The following is a 26,813-nucleotide window of genomic DNA, read 5'->3' on the forward strand; positions in this document are numbered from 1 at the left end:
TCTTTCTAATCTGGAGCAATATCATATTTGTATTTTAAAAAAATATTACCATCATATCACAAAAAAAAATTTATATCATCGTTTTTCAAGAAAACAGAACATTCTTCACACGCTAATTTTACAAACTACAACAAAATAATTACAAATTTTTTTCGAACAATAATTATTTGAATCATGGACTTAAATTATAGAAAATTCGTCGTCACGAGTCTCACGAATCTATTGACTCAATGATATATTTTTCCCAAAAATTAAGATAGATCTCAAGTTCGAAACCAGTAAATCGCCTTGCCCTATTTTTTAGAGGGAAAAAAAACTCTATGCAACGACATGATGTTAGACTAATTGGTTAAGTGCCGAATATTATTATGTGTTGAAGTATTGTTTATAGAGTAGGTCTCTTGTGAGACGGTCTCACGAATCTTTATCTGTGAGACGGGTCAACCTTACTGATATTCACAATAAAAAGTAATACTCTTAGCATAAAAAGTAATATTTTTTCATTAATGACCCAAATAAGAGTTTCGTCTCATAAAATATGACTCGTGAGACAGTCTCAAACAAGTTTTTATCTTATTTATATTAATAATTTTTCTCGTGCTTTCAACAGACAATGCCACCAGATTTGTTACTCATATGATAAGATTACACTTTGAATTTATATTTTGTTCATTAATTTCGTGCTTCATCAAATGTTACATGCTGAATTCCAATTTTTATTTTGTCTCACAATTCAATATTCGTTCGTTTTTAATACGAAAACAACAATATATTGGGAAAAATAGTTTTTTATTTCGAAAATAAACTTGATTACTTGATTTAAAATTACTATTCTGTGTTTAAGAGAAGTTGAATTTGTATCTGTAAACAAAATTGATAAAATTAAACCAAATACATCAATTAACAAAAATTATATTTACACTTGTTTTTTTATAAAATTTAACCCATTTATATTTTATATATTTTTATGATAATTTATTGCATAAACTTTTAATAATAAATTTTAATCAATTTATATCGTGTTATGAGTTTTTATTAAATTTGATCTTGAAATACCATTTATAAGGGTAATTTATGTATAATCAATCATATCTCATAAATTGCAAAAGTAGCGTATACTTTTCTCTAATTCGAAGACAATGAAAACCAGTACGGCACTTGTCCGATTTTCCTCGCAATTTGAAATATCTATGTATTTAGTAATAACTTAAGATAATATGACTGATCTTTTTACAAACTCGTCATCTCCATCAATTTTTGGCAAATCGGTGTACAAGATCGGTATATGAAAAGTAAATAATTTCAAGCAATGCTTGCGAATTGGGAAGTTTCACAGTTGAACTCTTTTTTCCTTGTCTATGATTTTTTCCATTTGATTTTTCATGACAAGATTTTTAATGAAGAAATTAACAAGTAGCGATAAATATCATAATATTTTCTTTAACAATGATTTTGTTTCATCGATTTTTTTCTTAATAAGATTTCAACGAGATACATCCATCGTGGGGATGACATTCAAAGAAGTAATTTTTTATGTGCTCTTTTTTCTTTGATCATACATTTCTCATATGGTTTTACTGTCGAAGGTTTTAGCTAGGTATGATTTACAACCGTTGGCAATAATATCTCTTACATTTTTTGCTATGTCGCCAATTTCGACGTATGGATCCAAATTTCGAAAAACCTTTCGTATTCTTCAGTAAAGAATTGTCGCAATCGCTCACGCCATATCTGGAACTTGTTACTGCCGTCAATTGTATCTCCTTTTCCAGATTTAGGTTAAATTCTCACCTACATGTATTTAATTTCTTTGGTATTTTTTTTTTGTCTGGGTCACATATTTAGTAGTACCCTACTCTGTTCCTAGGTTCTTTATGCAAAGTGATCATGTGGCCCACATAAAATTGGTCCGCTCCAATGTTGTAGTTCAATTTCCACTCGCACTTTTCCTACGAAAACGATCGCACCTTTTCCTTTTGCTCGTCTCCCAAGTGACTCCCTGCAATGCATGTGGAGGCGCTTACTGGTTGCAGCGTTAAGTATTACTCGCGTAAGGACCCTAAAGTTTTATCTTTTCTGGTGTTTTTCGCAATGTAGATAAAGTTTCACGAATCTGATGAAAAGGGTTCATGTTTTTTTTTTGAGTTATTATTGTCCTGCTATGAAAAGGGTTCATGTTTTTTTTTTTTTTGAGTTATTATTGTCCTGCTATTCAGGTTTTTTCATCTACCGAATCATGCCAATAGTTTCCTTCCTTTTCTTTAGTGATGTCTTGTAAATAGCTCGGGTCATTCTTGGATTTGGACTAAAAGAAAAAACTTAAATGAGTTAGATTTTAATTTGCTCTCAAGAGTAGAGTATTGGTAAAATTTAGCTAGGGTTCATGTCACCCAACCAGGGTCCTCTCGCCCGAACTTGTCCATCTCGTCTCGCCAGGGTCCTCTAGCTCGGTCAGGGTCCTTTCGTCTGTCCAAGGTTGAGGTCACCGACCAGTATGGGTCATCATGCATCATTAGCATGACAATCAGTATCCATGAAAAGACTATAGCAATATGGGTCGCTATGCTTACTGACAGAGGACAAGGCATGAGCAGTCGTCAGAGAAGAATGCATGGGAAGTTGTCTAATCATGAAATGTGTTCATGTACTATAAACGAGGTCATCTTCTCTCCTATAATAACTCAAGTTTGCTAATTTAGGAAAGATATATTGCATTCTAATTCATTCAATAAATTCTCTCTCTACTTAGTGAACCTTGTACTGACTTAAATGTCGGATTGGTCACATCGAAAATCCTTCTGACGTCCCACTGACATTTTTTGTTGAATGTGAGCAGATCGTCTGACCCAAGCTCATCCATCGGGTCAGACCAGACCACTCGAAGTCATCCCACCAAATCAGGCCAGACCACCCGATCTCATCACATCAAGCTCAACCAGACTCATCCCATCAGGACGAAATTTTCACAGGGAAAGTACACATCTCTGTTCGGTAAATCGCTCACCCAACTCACCCAATCTACCAGGACATCATCATTTAAATTTCTCGTTTCTTTTTTGATGTTTATGTGCACTGTTTTACCATGCAATCGACCGATATGCAATATGTGTGTGAATGTATGTCTGGAAAGAAAGGCTTAATTCTCATCCCAAAAGTGGAACATTTGAGCATTATTTTTTTTTGAATTTGGCTGTACTTTAATTTGGAAGTGTTTTCTCAAGATTAAGCATTTTGTCGTATCTTTGGAGTATGCATTTATATGACATGCTATATATTTTTCAAATAAAAAATTGAGGCTGACGAGTGATCTAATAAACTACTCTGAATGCAAGAATTTTTCAAGAATATGCATGTTGTTAGAAGTCAAAGAATATATTCATGAATCAAATTTGAGCATTGTTAAAGACCTAAGATTATGATTTATCGTACTGTAATTTAGTTTTCAGGAAAATTTTCTATCATATATATCTCAATATATATTCACATGTATAGAGTGGTATAAACTAAGAAAGATTACATGAGTTTTAGCCTGTAGGCATTGTCTCATGAATGTTTTTCGTTGTTTTCTTATATGTTAGTATGTTGTAGGATTCTCTCTCCTCCCCCTTCCTCTTTCTGACAGGCATGACAAACTATATGATTTGCTAAATCGGTGAACAGTAGCTGAGTAGTTGCCTAGTTGGTAATAATCTTGCAAACCCATCGAGGTTTTGGATCTTCAATGACACCAGAACTGGAACAAAGGATTGCGAAGGCCTTTGGTACGATGAGGAGTTTGGGCCTATCAGCAGAAACTGTAAAACCAGTACTCAAGAAACTATTGAAGTTGTACAACAAAAACTGGGAGCTTATTGAAGAAGACAGTTACCGTACCCTGGCTGATGCTATCTTTGAATTTGCTGATGATAAGGTTTTTAATTCTGCACTTCTTCCGGACATCTGTATTGCATTTCCTTCAAATTTCAATCTAAAAATCATCATTTTCTAGGTACCAAGACTTAGTCAATTACAATATTTAGGATGTAGAATATCCTTTTAATAAAATGATGCCACTTGGGTGTGTGTGTGTCTCAATCGAAATAATATTTTTTCTTGCTAGATAAAGGCAGAGCAAAAGGGTCTAATTACCAAAGACCAAAGGGTCTAATTCCCAGAGTATCAGGCTTAAGTACCTCTTCTCATATTGGCAGTGATTTTTTTCGTCTTTCCCAACACCCGAACCCAAGTCCTCCAGGTTTAAGTTCCTTGGTTTCTAGAGTTTGATTATACTTCTCACCCTCTGATGATTTCCCATGGTCATTACTCATAGCATTATTCCACCCCTGACAATTGGTACTCGCACTCTAGGAACCTAGGTACTTAAGCCTGAAGGTCCTGAGTTCGAGTGTTGGAGAAAACGAAAAAAGTCATTGTCTGGTGTGGATAATGCTATGAATAATGACACATAGAAAAGCACCTGAGGCTGAGAAGTCCCAAGATGGATGATAGTTCATGATCGTTACAATAAAAGACAATGATGGCGCATGGGAAAGTACCTGAGGTTGAGAAGTCCCAAGATGGATGAGAGCTCGTGGTCGTTAAAATAAAAAGTGGATGGACGATAGCTCATGGTAATAAGATGTGCCTTTTATTGTAACTATATTCCTAGAGTGTGAGTATAGTGCTATGACTAATGGTGCATGGGAAAGCACCCAAGGGTCCCAAGATGGATGATAGCCCATGTTCATTACATCTATTCCATGAGCGATGTATGCTCTGGGAATTCATAATCTTTGGTAATTTTCAATTGGTTTACTCTTGATGAGCATCTTATCGCATTTTTGTATTATGTCAATCATGCATTTTTGCCTTTCATGTCTGACCGAGGTATCACAGCATTCTCACAAGAGAAAGATACCAACAGATCAGGTACACCTAGTAGTGATCATACTAATTTTCAAGCCACTCACGATATCGCTTCATCATCATGTGGACATGTGCATCGATCCTTAAAATGTGATAATGTCAAAGGACAATATAACTTTCACAGTCCAAATTCAGATGAACTCCTGAGATTTGTATACAGCATATATAAGAAATTATACAAAACTGTTGAGCCTAAATTTTCACTGGAGAAGTTATTGAATGAAATTTGCGAAAGTTATTAGGAAATAAGAGCTGATTCTGTTGATGGAGTTCACAAAAACAAATTACCAGGACATCACGAAATTGTAGAAACAGATCGTCCTGAAAGGAATATGGGAAAAAGGTTGAGTTGCTCTTCCAGTCATTCTTTGCAGCTGCAGGCTGCAGTCTGTGGATTACAGTAGCAAGAAAATGGTGGTTCTTAAAGTCCTTGACATAACAAAAGGCACTGAAAAAGCAAAAATATCTCTATATGATGATGTTGGCCATGAGAACCGACAAGTTTTGTTTATATCCATGGAACACAATTTACCAATCTGCATATGTTCGTGTGTCATTAGCTCGAATTGCCAATGAGGACTGCTGCCCAAGCTGTACAGGGGATTGTCTTTTGTCCTCCATACCTTGTGCATGTGCTGGTGACACGGGAGGAGAATTTGCTTATACCCCAGAAGGACTGCTGAATCAAAAGTTTTTAAGATCTTGTATTTCCATGAACCAAGAACCTCAAAATCACCACCTCTTTTACCGCCAGGATTGCCCCTTGGAGAGGGCCAAGAATGCCAATAGAACCCAAAAATGCAAAGGTCACCTGCTGAGAAAGTTCATTAAAGAATGCTGGAGAAAATGTGGCTGCAACATGGAATGTGGAAATAAAGTCGTTCGGCGAGGTATAACACAGGAATTACAGGTTCGTATTTGAGAATATCATGATTTTAGTTTTTGCTTCACTTATGTAGATCTTTTTCTTATTGTTGTAAGTAATTCTCTTGATGGAAACAGTACTAATACTAACACTACCTTTTCAGGTCTTCTTGACAAGCAAAGGTAAAAGGCTGGGGTGTCCGGGCTCTTGAAGAGTTACCAGAAGGTGCCTTTGTTTGTGAGTATGTGGGGGAGATATTGACAAACATGGAATTATACGAATGGAATAAACATAGCAGTGGCAAAGATAAACATGTGTATCCAGTGCTGCTCGATGCAGGCTGGGTTACAGAAGGAGTTTTAAGAGATGAAGATGGCCTTTGCTTGGTTGCTACATACTATGGAAATGTTGCTAGGTTCATAAATCACCGGTAAGCTTATTTATATATTTTTGGCCATCAAACCTTTTCAACATAACTAGTCAGTTGAGCTATTGAATTTTTCATCTTGATCCTCTGTTACATTTCTCAGTATGGATGCGCAACATGGTACACAATATTGATTAGTACACGAGGCAGTTGGAAAATATTTATTTGGTGTAAATTGCATACTGATGTAATTGGAAATGCAGCGGGAGTTTTTTCGAACTGGGATTTTGTATGATTGTTGCAACTTATATCCACATTCATTTTTGCATTTTCTCAATGACAGGTGTTTTGATTCAAACTTGCTTGAGATTCCTGTTCAGGTGGAGACTCCGGACCAACATTATTATCATGTATGAGTGTACCACTCCACTTATTTTCCTTTTGCCATTTCCTTGTTTTTGACAAACTAACATCAATTCTTGTGAAACATTTTGAAACCGATGAATTTTTCTTCCTTCTGCTTTCTTTATGCAGCTTGCATTCTTCACTAAGAGGAAAGTTGATGCTCTGGAAGAGCTTACTTTTGTAAGTAATAGTCTTTTTTTTAAAAAAAATAAAAATCTCCGTCTAAAGCTTTCCGACTCCCATGAAAATGCAGTGATAGACTTGCACTTACTCAGAGTTGCACTTCATGAAGCTAGAGAAAAGGTTATTAGAAATTGCATTTACTTCAAGTTCCTTTGGTAGCATAAATAACAAGTTTATTAATTGTCCACAAGCAACTGCATTGTTTGCATGTTCCTTCACAAGGATGGATTAAGAGCAACTCAGGACTGAATGTACTTTGTAGAGAAGAAAATTACTATTTCGAAAAAACTGGACACTTAATACATTACATCTCCTTCTCATGCATTGCCCCCTCGATTGGATTCTTGGATCCACCATTGTTGACCTTGCATATTAACTGGTTTTATGTGTCACCATTTCAAGACAGCTCCATTCCCCTCTTAAGCAGGATAATGGAATTGACTTTGCTGATCTTAACCATCCTATCAATGCATTTAAATGTCTTCGCGGAAGTGATGAATACTGCAGAGACAGCAAAAGATAACTTGGATCCAACGAATGAAATTGTATGACTTGGGATTTTGTATGTCAGCCCAGTTTTGAAATTTTCTGATACATTTAATTCAAGACATGAACGTATATTCTCAAAAATTTTAACATCCTGACCTTAGTTCTGTCGGTCTCTTTTCCATTGAAGTTCTTTCACATAAATTATGCATAATATAAGTTCTTTAAATTATAATGCTTGGACCATCTAAATTGGTCTCTTGATTGAAAGAGAGGGTAATCGGATGCTTAAATTAAATATTTTTTTAATGAGTAGTGAGACGGTCTAACGAAGCTTTATATGTGAGACGGGTCAACACTATCGATATTCACAATAAAAAAGTAATACTCTTAGCATAAAAAATAATAATTTTTTATGGATGACTCAAATAAGAGATATGTCTCACAAAATACGATATACAGATAATATGTTATATTTTCATAACAACAATTGTATACTTTGCATTAATTGAACATATCACAATCCGTGGTCTTTCTTTCAACCATACAAAACATCAACCACAAAAAGCATTGAATTGGGATGGGATAGCATTGCATTATTACACATACACATCAATAAATTTAATTTACTTAATTCCAACTTGTTTATGTCATCTTCTTTCAATTCTTATACAAACAAACAAACAAACATATACATGTATGGATCTATCAATATGTTTCATAAATCATAGGGAAAAAGAAGAAGAAATTATACTTGATTGATAAGAAATAAAATCTTGTAAAAATAAGTAAATGTTATTAAAATATTGAAAAATCATATTTAAATATTTGAGCAAAGTATTCGGGATTAGGTCTTCTTTGATGGTGATTAATTCTAAGAAATGATATTTTATACATCTCTAAAGTATAATATAATATATTGAGCAATCGGATTATTACATTAAATGATATTATAATTCATAAATAATATATAACAGCTCAAACATCATACTAATCCTCGTCACGGAAAAATTATCCGATTAATGATCTCACCAATTTAAAATTTTTTTAAACTTTCTAAAATGAATTCATATACCACACGAGTCCAATCTTTTCTGTCATAATCATTACCTAAAACGGTGTTTAACTTTTTAACCTTTTTGATTAGTCTCAAATTGATTCAACCGTAGATTCATCAATCTGGCAACCAAAAAATCAACGGCCAAGATGAGACAAACACCATAACCACACGCTACCATCAATCATCGATTCGTCTGTAGCTAAGACATTTATTTATTAATTTATTATTATTATTATTATTTTGGTGTGCTAGAAAAAAAATAGGATATGGTTTTAGCAAAGTCAGCATGCTTTGATTCCCGTTTTAGAACTTTATTACTAATTCCAATATCAGATTCATTTAACATTGTATTATAGTGAATTTTATCGTTTTCTGTGACACACTCATGTTTCTTGTCAGCATTCTTTAATCTTTACTAAGCTTTATTTTATTTTTACTCGGCCAACACTATCGATATTCCGTCGGATTCTGCTGCATCTCGAGTCTAGTTGGTTGATTCCCGTCTTTCTTGGATCCCATATACTGTTGGCCAAACGCCCACTTCTGATTCACCATTTCGTGTGTAATTTCATCTGTTTTTGTTATGTTTAACTTTGTTTTTTGTTTCCCTTCCATTTATTGAATTGGGTTGTCAGTTGTTTCCAAAAAGATTGCGTTTTGTACGTTTCTGAGCCGTGTTTTTATGTACCCACATCGAGTTTTTTTTTGTTTTTTTTAATTATAGTGTAGTTATTTGTATGCGTTTGGGTTGCTCAAGGGTGGTGGTGTTGAAACGGGCGGCTGTATCCGAGTTTTTGGAACTTGGAAAATGATTTTGTTCGTGATTCTCTCTTTGTTTTTCAAGTTTCGCGTTCAAGTTTCTAATTCTTGATTCACAGATAGATGGATAAGATACACCATTAACCGATTAGGCGTATCTGACTTTTGGCTCTTTATGGGGTATCAAATGAATGAAAGCTTTAATTCCTGAATCGTGTCAGCAAATTCTTGCTTCCTTCTTAATTTCTGTATTTGATTATGATTTTTAGTTTGTGGTTGGATAGCTCTACGGTAGTTGAACTTAGTTTTTTCTTAGATTTTGCCTTTCTCGAAGAGAAGCACAGAATATTTTAATGAATTTTGATAGTAATTGAATCAGCCTACTTTTCTATCAGATAAGAGCGTGGAATGTCAAATAGTATCCCGTACGTTTAGTCCAGCTAAATATTAGGAGCTGATTTCACATCATTTAGGCACACGTATTAAAGGAAGTTGGTATTATTTTAATCCGATTTCTTAGTCGCTTCTCACTTTTTCATTTGACATATTCTTACAGATTCTTAAAGTTAAAGGTTTGAGAGGTGTGGTTCTTTGAGGGCACAGGAGAACTCTGATAGGATCTGGTTCTTTCCTGTTTATGGAAAGAATAGAATATGCCCCCTATATTGTGTAAGAAAAAATCCAGTGAAGCACATCTGAATGAAATAAGAGTGTCTGGACCTATGTCCACATCTTTTGGGGTCTTGTCTTCTCCATTCGAAGAAAAGTTTCCGAAGCTGCCAGATTCGCCTCAGGTTACTTTAGCTCGAGAACTGACTACTAATTTAACGTCCTTATGTCCTATAACACCCTCCTCTAGTGACAAAACTGTTTACTCGCCTAATTCTTGTCAATTGGCTAAGTCACCAATAATTTCCGAATCACTGAAAGATGAGGATTCTTTTGTATCATACCAACATTCCCTCCTGCAAGCTAGCGAATCAAGTGGCTATTCTATGGATACCGAAGATGTTTCTTGGGATAATGATGCTACCCAAAATTTTCTTGACATTCCCTTGAATATTCATGTCCAGAATGAATTGGTGGAAGGTAGAGGTGTATTGGCATCAGATGAACATGGTAAGAATACAGATTGGCACGAATGGGCGGATCAATTGATCAAAGTCGACGATACACTGGACACTAATTGGAGTGATCTTCTTGTTGATGTCAATGTTCCAGATCTCAATGCCGAGGTTTGATTCTCAAATGTCACACCATATGAAATTTGAATTGTATTAGTATTACATCATTTCAAATACACATTGTTAAATTTCATTCTCACGGAAAACTAGATTTTGAGCGGGTTCAATTGTTTAATATCGCATGTCTCTCTTCTGCTCTGAACTGTCAATGACTTACCAGTTGCTGGAATTGCCACCTGATGCCCCTGTATGCCATCCGCAAATTCATCAGCATCAGAATTCTCCCACCTCAGGAGGACAATGCTGTTCTGTACTTAGCTCTCCTCGTGCTGCACCTTTAACCAAAGCTCGAATGCGATGGACACCGGAACTTCATGAAGTTTTCGTGGATGCTGTGTCTAAGCTCGGTGGTAATGAACGTGAGTACTCGGTTCATTTATGCTTGATTTCTTGATCTCGTTAACAACTTAATATTTGAAAACTTGGGTGATATTTGGATTCATTTTCTTCCTCTCCTTCTCCATTCTTGAAAATAAAATTAATTACGACCCTTGTTTTCCGTTCTCCTCCCTAAAATTATTTTCACGCTGAAAGCATAATCATTACTTTAGTTTTTATTTTTTTTACTATTTTCTATAAATGCTCTATTACTATATTTTATTCTAATTTTCTAAGCTACATTTTGAGATTTTAAAATATTCTACATTTTAACAAAATTTATATATTCATAAAGCGATATCACTAACTGGACAGACAATTCATTAAAAATTTTTGTCGAAAATATTTTCTGAAGCATTTTCCTTGAGCTGCTTCTCTGTTAGCAATCAATGTTGACCTCAGATAGAAGAATAAGTGATTGCCTATAAAGTAATTTACAAGAGATTTATATGGTCAATCAATTAGCGGGTTTGAGTTACACCTGATGGTTGAGTGGGAAAACTAAAAACAGAAGTAAAAAGAAGCGTAACAGAGAATTACAAGAGCTTGTGGCCCTGGGGAATTTGTCAATGTATGTAAGCTGTTTGAGCATGCTACAGTACATGTTGCAATCTTCAACTGTATCCGTTTTATTTCTGGTATTAATTGAAACCCAACACAATTGTCTTAACATTGTGGTGTGTACTCCATAGGAGCTACACCAAAAGCTGTCTTGAAACTCATGAATGTTGAAGGCCTGACCATTTATCATGTGAAAAGCCACTTGCAGGTATTTTGAGTCTTTGAACTTCTATTTTCGTACTCTTTTGGTTTGTATGTTACACCATTTCTCAACATACTATTTATGTAATTCCAGAAATATAGAACTGCAAGATACAAGCCAGAGTCATCAGAAGGTAACCATTGCCTCGGTTGTAATTTTTGTCATGAATGTAATGGTTGAGGGCTAATCTGAACAATTCAACATGTCTGCCATTTATTTCGTATTTGGTAGAAACTTGTTTTCCCAAAAACTCGGGCTCATGGAAGTGGTTCTATAATAATTTTATGCTGTAACACGTCTCATCGCATGCAACCGATAGACATGATGTCTGACGTTAATATTTGAGCTACATATGTGTACTTGTTGAGATATTGGCCAGCAAAGCCCCAAAAATAACCAACCAAGTCGACTCAATTAAAATAAAAAGGGGATGATGGAGTAACTAGAGCCTTGAACATGTGACAATCTGTTTCCAATACTGTTAGAAACCACTTTTTTCAAAGTTGGAATTCATTGGATGTGACCCAATAAAGAATTTTATATTTTAATTAATTTATATTTTTTGTCAGGATATTTTAACAATATCTGTATACAGCAAGACATTATTTAACTATTTGGATGCGGTTACTTGACAATTACCCTTAAATCATGAAAAAAACTATGTATCCTTCAGTGTTACCCTGCTAGACGCTGGTGTAGTTGACATAGTGCTATCTTCGTAATATTTCGATGATAAATAATGACTTACTGAATCTGATCTTGCTCTTCCATTAATAGATTCCTATTTTTTCTTTAGATTTTATAAAAATGATCCTTTATGATGTCAGGAGCGTCGGAGAAGAAATCAAAAAATGTGGCAGAGATGATGTCCCTGGACTTGAAGACGTAAATCTCTCTCTATCTCTTTCATACACATGGCATATTTCTCACATTTGACCTTTTCTTTTGTTATGTTCGGTTGGGATTCGAAACAATGTTGTTTTAAATATTAATATCGTTTATTTTTGTGGCAGGACCATGGGAATAACTGAAGCGCTTAGACTGCAGATGGAAGTGCAGAAGCAACTCCATGAACAACTTGAGGTATGCAAATGATGCTCGTGTTGCCAACTAAGTTGAATGTTAGTTTCTTGCCTCCTGAGAAGAGACTGTCTTTCCTTGTGGAGGATTGGATGTGCGATTTTGTAGTTCAGAGTTTTACTTTCGTCAACACACACACACACACACATATATATACATATAAGGTTTTCTTTTGTTTTACTGGAAGTATTAATTTAATAGGAGTTCATCTATATTAGCTCTCCTGCATGAGGGGTCGTTTTTGTTTCCCAAATTAATTTAATAGGAGTTCTTCTATATTAGCTCTCCTGCATGAGGGGTCGTTTTTGTTTCCCAAAGTTATAAAAATAAATTGTTGTTTATGGATTATATCTCGTAAACATGAGCATTTTTATATACGCTAATAAGCAACAGTCTTGAAAATGTATGGAGTCCCCTTTTCTCTGCAGATTCAAAGAAATCTTCAATTGCGAATTGAAGAGCAAGGGAAACATCTTCAAAAGATCTTTGAGCAGCAGAGAAAGATGGAAGAAAACAAGTCTAAAGCATCATTACAAAACTCAAACGAGCTTTCGCAGTGTCAAATGGTTGAAAATCCACCTTCCTCTGTTAACGACAAGCCAGGGCCCTCAATCAATGACCGTTCCAACATAAAAGAAGTTACATCAGATCCATGCCTTCCCACAGATCAAGAATATTCATGTAAGAACTCATTGTCGCCCAAAAGGGAATCCTTCGAGGATCATGAACTTGATTCTAGTGGATTTGATCGTCCATTGATAAAGAAACTAGCTAAGTTCAACGAAAAAGACACCAGTTGAGTGATTCTTGATGGGGAATCTTTGTATTTATAGAGTAATTTGTTTAGCATGGATACATTTGTTGTCAAATTTTAAAACCAATTTGAATAGTTTATTGTGACATTATTTTAAGTACTGATATGAGATGTTGAATTTGTAATGTAATATGATTTGAACATATATATTTTTTCTTTCATATAGTACTCAAATCTTTTCAGGGTGCTGTGTGAATGACTGATTAGAACTATTGAAATGGGAAGTGTTTTCTGCAAATTGTATGATGTATGGAGATAGTATCTTCACCAGCACTAGTTTGTTGAACGTTACACTCTGTATAAACACTAACCAGATTTTTAAAAACTGAAAAAATTACTAATGAAGTTCATATTCAGGGTTAGTTCGATCCTACGTTCGGATATTAACTCAATATTTGATCTATTGGATTGATATTTTTTATGCTGCATGGATATGGGTATCGTATCGAATACGACGATACGACAAATTTTGAAAATATAAGACACGAAAGTGTTAGAATGCGACAATTATTAAAAAAATATATAAATATTTATATAAATATATTGTAGAAATATATATACATATTTATGTAAATATATAACAATGTAAATTTCAGAGCAGTTATCTAAAAAAGAAAAACCAAATTTTTTTTTTGCCGAAACGTGTTATTGTCGCGTCCAACTGGTCAACCTTAAAAAAATTCAACAGCACGGATTTTGCCATATCCATGTGTACTCAAAAAAAATTTTAAGGTGCCCATGTTACATAGGATATTTTTTGGTAGTATACTAAAGATATAGTCGAATAAATCCATGTGACAGTTTATATATAATAATAGTTACATAAATTTTGGAAAAAAATACATAAAATTTGTGTTTAAATAATTATTTATTTTAATATTTATTGGAGGTGATTCCAAGACATAAACTTCAATATTCGATGTGAATTAAAGTTCGTTATCTGCACTGGGATTTCCTGAAATGAGGTTAGATTTATAATCGAAAACGCAAATTTACAAAAATCCCTTATCAAGATCTCATTATATTAGCTTAAAAAAATTTCCTTTCCATGTAAATGTTAATCTCTCTGGTGACTCAGAAATTCATCCCATTATCCAAGTTTATCTTTACTTCTGTTCAAATGTACATATATAACATATATATATATATATAATATATATATATACATGTGCAAACAACAAAAGCATCTGGATGCTTAAATTTCGGAAAAACCCATCCACAAAAATTTACATGTATGTAAATGCAATATAGAACACACAGCACAAGAAGAACTGACAAATGGGCGTTCAGAGTTGACTATACGTCGCAGATTTCATAAGATTATTCGAATAAGCTCGTTGAAAAGGTGTTGTTTCCTTGATGGGTTTCGGTTTATTTGGATTTTGTTGATATTTTTTCATTGGTTGGATTGTGGGATTTCTTTTATGTGTTCGTGAGCTAGGGTTTTAGTGATGGTTGTGACAGGGAATGACCCGCTGGAGTCATTTTTTAATTCAATTCAGGTTTTTAAGAGTGCTTTTTTGCCCATTGAATCCAATTTTCGTAAGGTTGTGAGTTGCTTTCATGGGGTTTCAGAAAATGGAAATCTGAATAATAGTAATAATAACAATGATGTAGAGCTAGTGGTAGCTCCGTTAAATGTGAAAAGAAAGAGTGGTGCGAGTGTTGATCAACTTATGGTGATTAAAGTTGATGAGAGGAAAGGGATTTTTACGGAAAATCGTGCCAATGGTGTGTGTAATGATGATAGAGTTGGGGTTGAGGATATGAACGTCCATTCGTCGAAGAAAGGGGTGAAGCAGAGATTTGGAAGTGATGATCGTGAGAAAGAAAATTGGAAATGCTTTCACATCGAGGTGGCATGGGCGTTTTTTATTAATGGATTTGTTCAGGGAATCCCAACCCCATTCAAATCTGGGAAAACATGGACACAGAAGATGAGTCGCAGGGATAGTTCTTGTTGTGATGGGTCAGGAGCGCAAGTGGAAGCAAAACCAAGAGTTGCTAGTGAAATCAAGCAGCAGGAGTCCAAGGTTAAAGAAGGAAAAGATTTGTCTTTTGACTATTTTATAGGGATAATGTTTGATCAGTTGAGTCATTTGCCGAAGTTTGATGGGGGTTTTCCGGAACATGAGTGTGCGAATGCTGATCACGAAACTTCGATCCCTCCCATTAACCAGTTTGACCACTTTAAGGCACTTACCAGTATTTTAGAAGGTAAAACGGCAGATGTGAATGGATTTTTGGGAAACATGAAGTTTGCACGAGTTGGAGGTGTGCCATCTGGTATTGTTGAAGTGCCTTCTGTAAAGGATGTGGGGGATGATGGAGTTTGTAATGATGCTAATCAGGTAGATAATAATAATGGAGGTACTTCTCCACAAAAGGTGTCAACTGGTTTGCTAAGTATTCCACTATCCAATGTTGAGCGATTGAGATCGACTCTATCTACTGTCTCATTTACAGAATTAATTGAGCTTCTACCTCAGATAGGTAGGTCTTCAAAAGAAGACCACCCTGACAAAAAGAAACTTTTCTCAGTCCAGGATTTCTTCAGGTATACAGAAGCTGAAGGTATGCATTACTATTCTGTTCAAGTCACCTTTCACTAACATTAAGAATGAGCAGTGTTGTGAAGTATAGTGTTTTTAATTTTTAATTCTTTCGTATCACGTACTCACATTCAGTAACTGACCGAAGTTCGTCTATTCTCTGTCCCTGTAAAATAGATGTGTTTTGGTTGTACCCCATATAATGCTATTCAAAAGTATTTTTAGTTTTTACCGTTCCCCCTTAAATTCAAAAAAATTTCATCATCAAATAATCAGTCTCACATTGAATCTCGACTACATCACTCTCTCTCTTTTTTAATTTTTTTTCAGGAAGGAGGTTTTTTCAGGAGTTGGATCGAGATGGAGATGGACAAGTTACAATGGAAGATCTTGAAGTTGCTATGAGAAAAAGGAAACTGCCAAAGAGATATGCTCATGAATTTATGCGCCGTGCTAGAAGTCAGTTGTTCTCGAAATCTTTTGGTTGGAAACAATTCTTATCCTTGATGGAACAGAAAGAACCAACAATACTTCGTGCTTACACCAGTCTCTGTTTGAGCAAGTCCGGGACTTTACAGAAAAGTGAGATCTTGGCATCACTGAAGAATGCTGGACTCCCAGCGAATGAAGATAATGCTGTTGCCATGATGCGTTTCCTGAAAGCCGATGCTGAGGAATCGATATCTTATGGGCATTTCAGGAATTTTATGCTATTGCTCCCATCAGACCGACTTCAAGAAGACCCACGGTAATTCAAAGTTACTATATCCTTTTGTGCAGCCTTTGTCGAAATGTTTTCAGAGTATTGATACCATATTGAATTTCTTGTTTACTTTGCTTATTTGATAAAATTCATTTGCGTAAACTTGGAGCAGGTGGGATGAATGAGATTCAAAGAAGGCATTTTAGATGCTGAAATTGTCAAAAGTTTTAGGGTTGGTTCATTAGTCGTATTTGTACTACCATACTAGTTATTATTAGATGGATTATCGTAAAACATCGAGTTTTATGTGAACTTCTTCCATGAAAACTCCAAGAGTTGCTCTTGTTTTCACATTTCTTCTTCTTTCAGGCATGAAACAAAATGGGATTCAAATCACCAAACCTGAAACTACTTAAATGTTTATGTTGTTGAATCTGGTATCTAAAATTATTTAAGAATTTTCCTAGGAGAATTTAGGTGTGAGCATTGAGACTTACATGGCATGGTATAATCAACTCGCTGATAGAGACTTACTGTGACTCATCAATGATGTGCAGAAGTATCTGGTTTGAAGCTGCGACGGTGGTGGCTGTTCCTCCACCAGTAGAATTACCTGCCGGAAGTGTTTTAAAATCAGCATTGGCTGGAGGGCTTTCTTCTGCATTGTCTACATCTTTCCTGTATCCAGTTGACACAATTAAGGTACAGTCTTGAGAAACAACTTAATCGTGCAATTTTTTTTATTATATTGATATCTTCGGGGTATTTCGGATATTTTACTGAAAACGTCTGATTTCTCCTCCTGAATTAAATTTCTTAAATGCATTTGCACACTTAAAAATTAAAATTGTGTTCTTGTATTTGGTAAAAATGTGCATTATTGACTAAATCTATTTTATGAAATTTTGGCATATCATGTGATGATAATGTGCGTTCGTGTTTTGATTAGTTATAATTCATGATTATCTGGAACATGTCCCACGAGTAAAAGCATGCAATAAAACTAATGAATGAGGTTAATAGATGTGTGAATATGTGATATGTGTTTTGCTTCTCTCATAATTTCATAATTCGGATAGGCGATCTGATTGTTTTCAATGGTTGTTAGACACGGGTGCAAGCTTCAACCCTTACCTTCTCAGAAGTTATATCAAATCTTCCTCAACTTGGAGTTCGAGGATTTTATAGAGGTTCCATTCCAGCTATATTAGGTCAATTTTCAAGGTACATCTGAACATCTTATTTTCTCTTTTTCGTTGAAATGATTTTACTCTATTTTTCTGAGATTTGATGTAATGAACACCACAGCCATGGTTTGCGAACGGGAATTTTCGAAGCAAGCAAGCTTGTTTTAATAAACGTTGCACCTACACTTCCAGAATTACAGGTACAGGTCATGAATGTGCATTGTAAAGCGTACCACTTTCCTATTATATGTTTAGCAATTTTTCAATCATTTGAATTTCTTCTCCTTTACCTTAAAAAAGTGCCTTCAACTGTGTTTTCCTGCCTTGGTGTTATCAAAATTAGCATTGTTAGTTTCATTCATCATGGCTGTATTTGTATGTTTTCTTGACTCTGTTTGTGTAAGGATATACTGTTATAAAGTTCCTCATTTGTAGTTGTTTAAGCTTTATTGGGTTAGGGATATGTAGTTTTAACCTGCCCTTTCAATTTTAATGGCATTATGAAATATAGAGTTTCTTATTCAGTGGATGATGTTTAGGTTCAATCTATAGCATCATTCTGCAGCACATTTTTGGGAACAGCGGTTCGGATACCTTGTGAGGTGCTGAAGCAAAGGCTGCAAGCTGGTCTATTTGAAAATGTAGGGGAAGCCATTGTCGGAACGTTGCAGCAAGATGGTCTCAAGGGGTTTTTCCGTGGTACTGGTGCAACCCTCTTTCGCGAGGTTCCATTTTATGTTGCAGGCATGGGCCTCTATGCTGAGTCAAAGAAGGTATTCGTTATTCTTGATTTGAAAACTGTTAGATCGATGTGCTGATTTTGAATTTGGACTATGATACATATCTTAGATATTATTTTATTATAATTTAGCTGTGAACAAGATTTTCTCCTAGATTTGTTTTCAAGTGTTCATAACCATATAAAGAGGTGGAGGTTTTGTTATAATATCTAAATTAGGAGAGATTACCAATGCTTTAGACTTTTAAGCATCATGTCGGAAATGTCAGATTTCATGAGCAAATCATGCAAGTCTCTGGTGTTTTGGTATATTACATCTTATGTCTATCATGCATGATCTCTCATCGAATTTGGTCTTACATCTAACTCCTTATTTCCACTGATTATCAATGACTCCCCTCCAGGCTGTCCAGAAGCTTTTAGAACGAGAACTCGAGCCTTGGGAAACAATCGCAGTCGGAGCTTTATCCGGAGGGCTAGCTGCTGTCGTAACAACTCCATTTGATGTTATGAAGACAAGAATGATGACTGCTCCTCCAGGGCGACCTATAACAATATCAATGGTAGCCCTCTCTATTTTACAACATGAAGGGCCCCTTGGACTATTCAAAGGAGCTGTGCCTCGATTCTTTTGGATTGCTCCATTAGGCGCCATGAACTTTGCTGGTTATGAGCTCACTAGAAAAGCGATGGTCAAAAACGAGGAAGCTGGCGAACCAGTTGTGCAGAAGTAGCCAAATTCCACTTCTTACGAGCCTTTGTTTTTGTAAGTTCACAGCATTTGGAAGCTGCATTGAGGAAATATTTTTTTGAGCTGTTTCCTTTTGATGTAGTAGCTTAATCACTCTTGGTTCATCGAAAATTCTGCTTTTTGTTCGTCGCTAAGTCATCATTTTCTTCGATTTTTCAATCTCGAGCCAGTCACAGATGCTTGGATCCATTTATTCTGGAAACTAGTTTTCCGAACTCGGGTTCGTCCTCGAGGGAGCACATCGCTTTTCTGGGCTGTGTTTTGAACTTGTGAAATGTAAATATTACTTTTCACTTACTTTAGTTGGAATGAATCGACAGGACGTACAAGGGAAACTTTATCCCTATTTTCATTTTACTTTTATAGTTGAAACTCAATCCATGGAATCATCCCACAGCCTCAGAATATGATCATGATAATACGCCTATAAAAAAGGCTTATGGAGCTTTCACTTCTGCTTTAAAAATTTTTTTTTTCATTATTATATTTAGATAATAATATATCATCTTCTGTTTGAAATAAAATACAATAACAAACTTTTCCAAATCAAAATTTTTTAAGATATATATTTTATATCCAATTTCATCCATTTATTTAATTTTTTTTTTTTGGGTCAAGACGTGTTCTAGACATTTTTGTATTCGCACTCATTAAATTAAAATGACGTATTTCTAAATTTGAACATTGTCAAATCAATTTGGCCTTAAAAAGGGGGATTATTATGCATTTTTATTTTATAACTATTATTTGAGACATTTTTAACGCACATATATGACATATATTGCCCATAATGGCAATTTAATATATATAGTATATGGTTTTGTCACTTCTTCAACTATCTCTCCATTAGCCAACATCTTTTTTTATTTTTTTCCGGAAGAGACCTTTCACGTGCCATGTGAGGCCTTCCACATGCATGACTGTTGGTGTTCCATTTGACTGACTGTGACCTTTCGTATATGGACACAATCAGCTTTTGCCTGCCAAGATCGAAAACAAACCAGGAACATACAATATGTCCCTTGTTCCTGCTTTCTTTCTTATGTTTACAACCGACGCAAGCTGCTTGTAGTTCTGCGTTCTGGTACTATCTCGTTCTTCAGTGTGATGATTTGTGTAACATTGCTACAACTCTGCCCATTGTATCCTGGGAAATAGTCATCCGACTAAATCCTCGAAACATATACCAGATGGGATGAATCTGTTTTAAGAAAATTATACTTGTTACATGTCTCGGTTTGAGTTACTATTTTCTTATTATTCTTTTATACACGATAACCATACTTTCAATAGTATACTTATTTTCATTTAGTGTTTTGTCTCTACGAGATTACTTTTGGTCACTGCTTCTGTATTTTTGTTATTAGCAATTTGGCTAGCAAAGACAAGATATCGAGTTTGATATTCAACAGTAAATTTTTTTTACCCAACTCAAAAAATAAAATAAATTTATTGATATTATTCCATCTCTACCTTATAATTTTCTGCCTAAATTTCCATAGTATGAAAATCATCAATATTTCCCTATTCAAGTCAAAAAGATACAAGCAAGTACGATCCATTGGCTACCAAGTTCCACTTCTTGCGTCTGGAAGGTAAAAGTATAATTTTGTAATTTTATGAATCTAAAAAGTGTTATAAGTAATTATTAAGGACGTGACGGTTAATTATTAGCCAAGATAAGTTCTTCTAAATTAAATTTTGATCCTCCATCTATTGAAATTAGATATTTGATGCCGAATATATATCGACAATATTCAAAATCATACCATCACTCTAATGATTTTTTATTTTTTTTCCTCCAAATTTATCTCTCGCTTCAGTAATTTTAAATTGTTAATTAATTCGATTTATACTTCATGATAAAATATGTGTGTTGTGTGGAATGATGTGATTATATCATGTTGAACGCATTTGGATTGAGTCATTTGAAATCCATGATTTCAAATTTATATCATTGCTAAATAACTTAAACAAAGCAAATTCAAATTCATCTCCAACATATTTACATTATGATTATATTAGTCGTAACATATTTCAAATAATTTCAGTATTTTAAAATTTGAAATTCATTGTGATTAATAAAATTAATAATGCAAACAAATTTGAATTTCTTTCATAAATTGTATCAACAATAAAAATGCATTTCGAATCCATGGATTGCATATTAATCAGTCAAAATGCACTCTGAATCCTCTAAGTTTTCCGAATTCATTTACGATATATGTCATTCACAATTTTGAAAGAATACTATTACGTAGTGGTCAAGTTTAGATCTATATATTTTCATGGGTTTTTGAGTTCCAACAATTGTGAATATATTCAAAAAAAATTTAAGGAACAAAATATTATTGGATATATTTTGAAAATGTATTTATTTTAACAAGATAATCTTTTTTATTTATCCATTTTTTGGAATAAAATAACTTGGCACCTTAGGGTCTTATGCCTTGAATAACTTCTGCATGTGTTGGGATAAACTTGAATTTTGGGTTTGCATGTTGAACACTTGCAACTGTGCCTTGGCTAGCTCGGCCTGGAGCTCCATTATTTGCTGTTGAAGCTGATAAATCGTGCCGGTGCAGCCGTACACTGGTTCCCTTAGCCTTGCACTGGAATTCATACTCATACACCATGCTAGTCGTTTACTGCATCTGATCTGCAATCATTGGGAAGTCCATGGAAGAAAATATAATGTAATTTTATGCGAAACCGAACTCGTTGCATGCATGTATAGCTTGTTGGTCCCACGTGCGGAATTTGAGATAATAAAACCCGAAAATAAAGAATAAACTGGACACCGAGATTTACGTGGAAAACCCCTAAAAATTATTATGGTAAAAACCACGGGCAAGATGAAAAGAATTTCCACTATAATATTTTGTGGTGTACAACTCACTCACTGTGTTTCCAAAGAGAATACACACTCTCTTAATACAGGAGAACAAACACCTCACAAATATTATAAAATATTATAAGATGAGAGAAAACTCGAAGAAGGGATGATTTTAGAATGAAAGTTTTAGAGCTCCCTATCAGTGTGAAAAACGCGTTTGATAAATTTCCTCGAACTTTCCTGAGTCAAATAATGCCAATCAGCCGCCCAACTTTGACAAACCTCCCGACATGCATTTAATCACTACAGGAAATGCAATAATTGCATTTTCTGTTTGACGACATTTCTCCCACTTGGAGATTTGATCGAGAATCAAACACATCTCCACACATCCTTTCAATCTTGTCATTCCCTGCTGCTTACGTTTCCGCTAGACCACTTGAGAATCTACACCACTCAAACTTATCAGTGTTCACTGACTTTGTCAGAAAATCAGCTATGTTATCATTTGTATGGATCTTCTGCATATCCTCGCTTCCTTCTTCTACTACTTCCCGCACAAAGTGAAATTGTACTCCAATGTGTTTAGTCCTGGAATGAAAGGCTGGATTCCTGCGATGTGCAAGGTACTCTGACTATCACAAAACAAAGGAACATTCTCTTGTTTGTGCCCGATCTCCTCCAATAACCTTTTAATCCATATTGCCTCCTTGCAACTTTGAGTAGCTGCCATGTATTCTGCCTCTGTTGTAGATAACGCCACAACTGTCTGCAGTTTTGAAATCCAGCTTACTGCTCCTCCTGCAAGTGTAAACACATAACCAGTAGTAGATTTCCTCTTATTAGGATCATCAGCATAATCTGAATCAACATAGCCCCTGAGTGTAAAATCCGATTCTCCATAACATAATGCAGCATTCGAGGTACCCTTAATGTATCTAAGGATCCTCTTAACAGTGCTCCAATGCTCTCTTCCAGGATTCGCCATATACCGACTAACTGCTCCCACTGCTTGAGCAATGTCCGGTCTTGTACAGATCATAGCGAACATCAAACTTCCCACTGCTGATGCATATGGTACTCGAGACATCTCCATCCTCTCTACTTCACTGCTAGGACACATCTCAGAGGATAACTTGAAGTTAACAGGAAGAGGGGTCAATATTGGCTTACAATCTTGCATGTTGAAGCGTTGCAAGATTTTCTTCAAATAATTTTTCTGGGAAAGCCAAATCTTTCTGTTACTTCTGTCTCGGTGAACTTGCATCCCTAGAATCTTGTTTGCTGGTCCCAAATCCTTCATATCAAATTCTCTAGCCAATTGTGCCTTCAATCCTTGGACCTGATCTTTGTTGGGGCCTGCTATCAACATGTCGTCCACATACAACAGCAAAATAATATAATCATCACCGGACCTCTTGAAATACGTACAAGGGTCTGCACTCAGTCTGTTGTATCCAAGGCTCATGATATAGGAATCAAATCTCTTGTACCAACACGTTCAACCTGCAAACCAAGTTCTCTTTGCCTTTTTCCGCAAAACCTTCTGGCTGAAGCATATAAATTTTTTCTTCAAGATCTCCATGAAGAAATGCTGTTTTCACATCTAGCTGTTCTAGATGTAGGTCAAACACCGCACACAATGCCAACACTACTCTGACTGTTGTAAGCCGAACCAAAGGAGAAAATATCTCATTGAAGTCAATGCCTTCTTTCTGAGCATACCCTTTTACCACCAATCTAGCACGATACCGCTCCACTTGGTTATTGCCATCACGCTTGATCTTATAGACCCATCTGTTTCCAATGGCTTTCCTCCCTCGTGGTAGTGTAACAAGATCCCAAGTTTTATTCTTGTCTAATGCCTCCAACTCTTCTTGCATTGCTATCATCCACAAGGATACATCCGAGCTTTGAGTAGCCTCGTGGAAACTCGATGGCTCACCATCCTCTGATAATAGACAATATGCAATATTGCTTTCAGTGACATAATCTGAAAGCCAATCTGGTGGTCTTCTGTCTCGAGCTGACTGCCTCACATTGGAAACTTCAGACTCAACATGTTCTTGTTCTTCGTGCTTTGGTCCTGCTTCACAAGAATTTTGACTTTCATCCGTCCTATTTTCCACCTGAAATATAGTAGTTTATGAATTCAGTGTGCCTTTGTCTCCCTTTATTTTATCTTCCTCAAAGATAACATCCCTGCTGATGACAAGCTTGTGAACAGTATGATCCCACAAGCGAAACCCCTTAACTCCATCAGCATAACCCAAGAAGATACATTTTCTGGATTTCGAATCCAACTTCGATCTTTCTTGCTCATTGTCCAGAACGTACACATGACTTCCAAATGTATGCAAATGAGAATAATCTGTCGGCTTGCCAATCCACATCTCCATCGGAGTCTTCAGATCAATCGCCACTGAAAGAGAACGATTGATAATATAACAAGCGGTTTTGACTGCTTCTGCCCAAAATGACTTTTCTAGAGCCACAGTCCTCAACATAGATCTTGTTCTGTCCAACAAGGTTCTGTTCATCCGCTCCGCCATTCCATTCTGTTGAGGTGTATAAGCCGTTGTGAACTATCTTTTGATGCCTTCATGTTGACAAAATGCATCAAACTCGTCACTGATATATTCTCCTCCATTGTCAGTCCTCAAACACTTGATTTTCTTTTCAGAATCAAGTTCAACCCACGTTTTGAAATCTTTGAAGATCTGGAAAACATCTGATTTTTTCTTGATTGGATACACCAAACATCTCCTAGAAAAATCATCAATGAACGAGACAAAGTATCTCGTTCATCCTAGGGATACAACCGGTGCTTGCCAAACATCCGAATGAATCAGCTCCAATATGTTTTTGCTCCTGGCAGTAGAAGTGCCAAACTTTAATCTGTGTTGTTGACTGGTAACACAATGCTCACAAAAGGGTAATGACACTTTTGTAAGTCCCGACAGCAGCTTCAGTTCTGAGAGAATTTTCAACCCCCATTCTGACATATGCCCGAGTTTTCTATGCCATAACACTGTTAATTCTTCTCCTTAACCATTTGATGCAACAGCTAGTTCTGCCTCCTTGTGTGTGTCTCCCAAAAGTACATACAGATTTGCAGCAATCTTTTCCGCCTTCATAACCACAAGCGCACCCTGCACAATTTTTATGATCTCGTTCTCGATCCGAGTTTTGCACCCGATGTCATCCAATTGCCCCAAGGACAAAAGATTTTTCGTCAGTCCTTTCACATGTCGTACCTCCTGTATGGTGCGAATGTTTCCATCAAACATTTTAATTTTGATAGTACCGACCCCAGCGATTTCCAAGACATGATCATTTCCCATGAATACAGATCCTCATGAGACTGGTTCATAATGATCAAACCATTCTTTACGAGACGTCATGTGTCACGTCGCTCCTGAATCCATAATCCATGTGTCACAAAATTTGTGTCTGCCTTCTGCAACAGTTGCTGCTTCGCTGAATAATATGTAATAGAAAATTCTTACAATGAAAGATATTTTCATATTTTCACAATTTTAAGTAGATGCGAGATCTAGAAATTTATTTTTCATGATTGTATAGACAGTTTTTTTACCACTGCCTAAAGTACTGGTCACATTTCCTTGAGAACTCTTCTCGATACTCGTACACTCTTTCTTGAAGTGCCCTTTACCGCCACATTTAAAGCAGTAAATATTTTTCTTCTTACTTCTCGACTTTGATCTACCTCGTCTTTGGCTCCCACTGGAGTCACGGTCCATAAATCTTCCTCTCATCATCGGTAAAGCCTCTACCTGCTTCGTTGTTACCAACCTATCTTCCTTATTCCTGCGCCGGCTTTCTTCTCTGAAAACCGCAGTTAATACATCGTCGAATCTTAGAAAGCCCATAAGAATATTGTTGGTAATGTTGATGATAAGTTGATCATATGAATCTGGTAGACTTTGAAGTAAAAGCTCCGCACGTTCATTTTCCCCTATTTTATGCCCCATGGAAGTGAGTTGGGCAAATAGAGTATTAAGTATGTTGATATGGTCGGTCATCGATGAAGATTCCGCCATCCGAAGAGTATAAAGCCTTCTCTTTAGGAAAATCATGTTGTGTAGCGACTTGACCTCGTACATCTTTGTCAGAGTATCCCAGATAACTTTGGCTGTTTTTATCTCAGAGATACTTGACAATACTTCGTCTGCTATAGCCAAGTGTAAATTGGCAACAACGTTGTCATTCATCTCATTCCACTTTCCATCATCCGTAATCTCCACCGGTCTATCTCCAATAGCTGCCAAGCAATTCTCCTTTCTTAAAACTGCTTGTATCTTTATTTTCCACAGCATAAAATTGCTTCCGTTGAACTTTGCTATCTCGTACCTTCCCGCCATTATGTCTACAACAATTTTAGTAGACTGGACAAAATAATCCCGCCTTAAATAAAAAATCTCAAAAAATCTTTTCTGATGTGTAAGATCAGTCTAGGCTGCAACCACAAAGCATACTCAGAATTTTAAGAAATTTTAAACCAAGGCTCTGATACCACTTGTTGGTCCCACGTGCGGAATTTGAGATAATAAAACCCGAAAATGAAGAATAAACTGGACACCGAGATTTACGTGGAAAACCCCTAAAAATTATTATGGTAAAAACCACGGGCAAGATGAAAAGAATTTCCACTATAATATTTTGTGGTGTACAACTCACTCACTGTGTTTCCAAAGAGAACACACACTTTCTTA

General features: G+C 35.7%; 3 protein-coding genes across 6 annotated transcripts; all 3 read left to right on the forward strand.

Annotated features, from left to right (window-relative positions):
• The first annotated feature begins 1,653 nt into the window (after window positions 1–1,653).
• Window positions 1,654–7,360, forward strand: LOC140977725 (histone-lysine N-methyltransferase SUVR4-like). The gene is given in 10 exon segments (XM_073442469.1): window positions 1,654–2,658; window positions 2,837–3,982; window positions 4,770–5,281; window positions 5,283–5,399; window positions 5,401–5,815; window positions 5,934–5,954; window positions 5,956–6,200; window positions 6,481–6,547; window positions 6,672–6,722; window positions 7,153–7,360. Coding segments are annotated over 9 exon segments (1,785 nt in total). The 5' UTR covers window positions 1,654–2,658; window positions 2,837–3,721; the 3' UTR covers window positions 7,249–7,360.
• A 1,165-nt stretch (window positions 7,361–8,525) lies between these two features.
• On the forward strand, window positions 8,526–13,465 carry LOC140976932 (protein PHR1-LIKE 1-like). 4 transcript variants are annotated; one of them, XM_073441369.1, is made up of 8 exons: window positions 8,526–9,087; window positions 9,587–10,265; window positions 10,435–10,633; window positions 11,345–11,421; window positions 11,509–11,548; window positions 12,243–12,300; window positions 12,429–12,498; window positions 12,924–13,465. In XM_073441369.1, exons 2-8 carry the CDS (start codon window positions 9,684–9,686, stop codon window positions 13,293–13,295), a joined length of 1,398 nt encoding a protein of 465 aa, XP_073297470.1. In that variant the 5' UTR covers window positions 8,526–9,087; window positions 9,587–9,683; the 3' UTR covers window positions 13,296–13,465. The 4 variants fall into 4 exon arrangements, with proteins under 4 accessions (XP_073297470.1, XP_073297469.1, XP_073297471.1 ...); XM_073441368.1 differs by having other exon boundaries at window positions 8,526–8,833; XM_073441370.1 differs by having other exon boundaries at window positions 8,526–8,829.
• A 767-nt stretch (window positions 13,466–14,232) lies between these two features.
• On the forward strand, window positions 14,233–19,591 carry LOC140976933 (uncharacterized). The gene is made up of 7 exons (XM_073441372.1): window positions 14,233–15,883; window positions 16,192–16,609; window positions 17,122–17,266; window positions 17,673–17,788; window positions 17,873–17,951; window positions 18,291–18,524; window positions 18,895–19,591. The coding sequence occupies exons 1-7, from the start codon at window positions 14,761–14,763 to the stop codon at window positions 19,222–19,224; spliced, it is 2,445 nt and encodes an 814-aa protein (XP_073297473.1). The 5' UTR covers window positions 14,233–14,760; the 3' UTR covers window positions 19,225–19,591.
• Window positions 19,592–26,813: the final 7,222 nt, after the last annotated feature.

The sequence above is a fragment of the Primulina huaijiensis genome, chromosome 5 (genome assembly GCF_012295235.1).
Source record: "Primulina huaijiensis isolate GDHJ02 chromosome 5, ASM1229523v2, whole genome shotgun sequence".
NCBI lineage: Eukaryota > Viridiplantae > Streptophyta > Magnoliopsida > Lamiales > Gesneriaceae > Primulina > Primulina huaijiensis.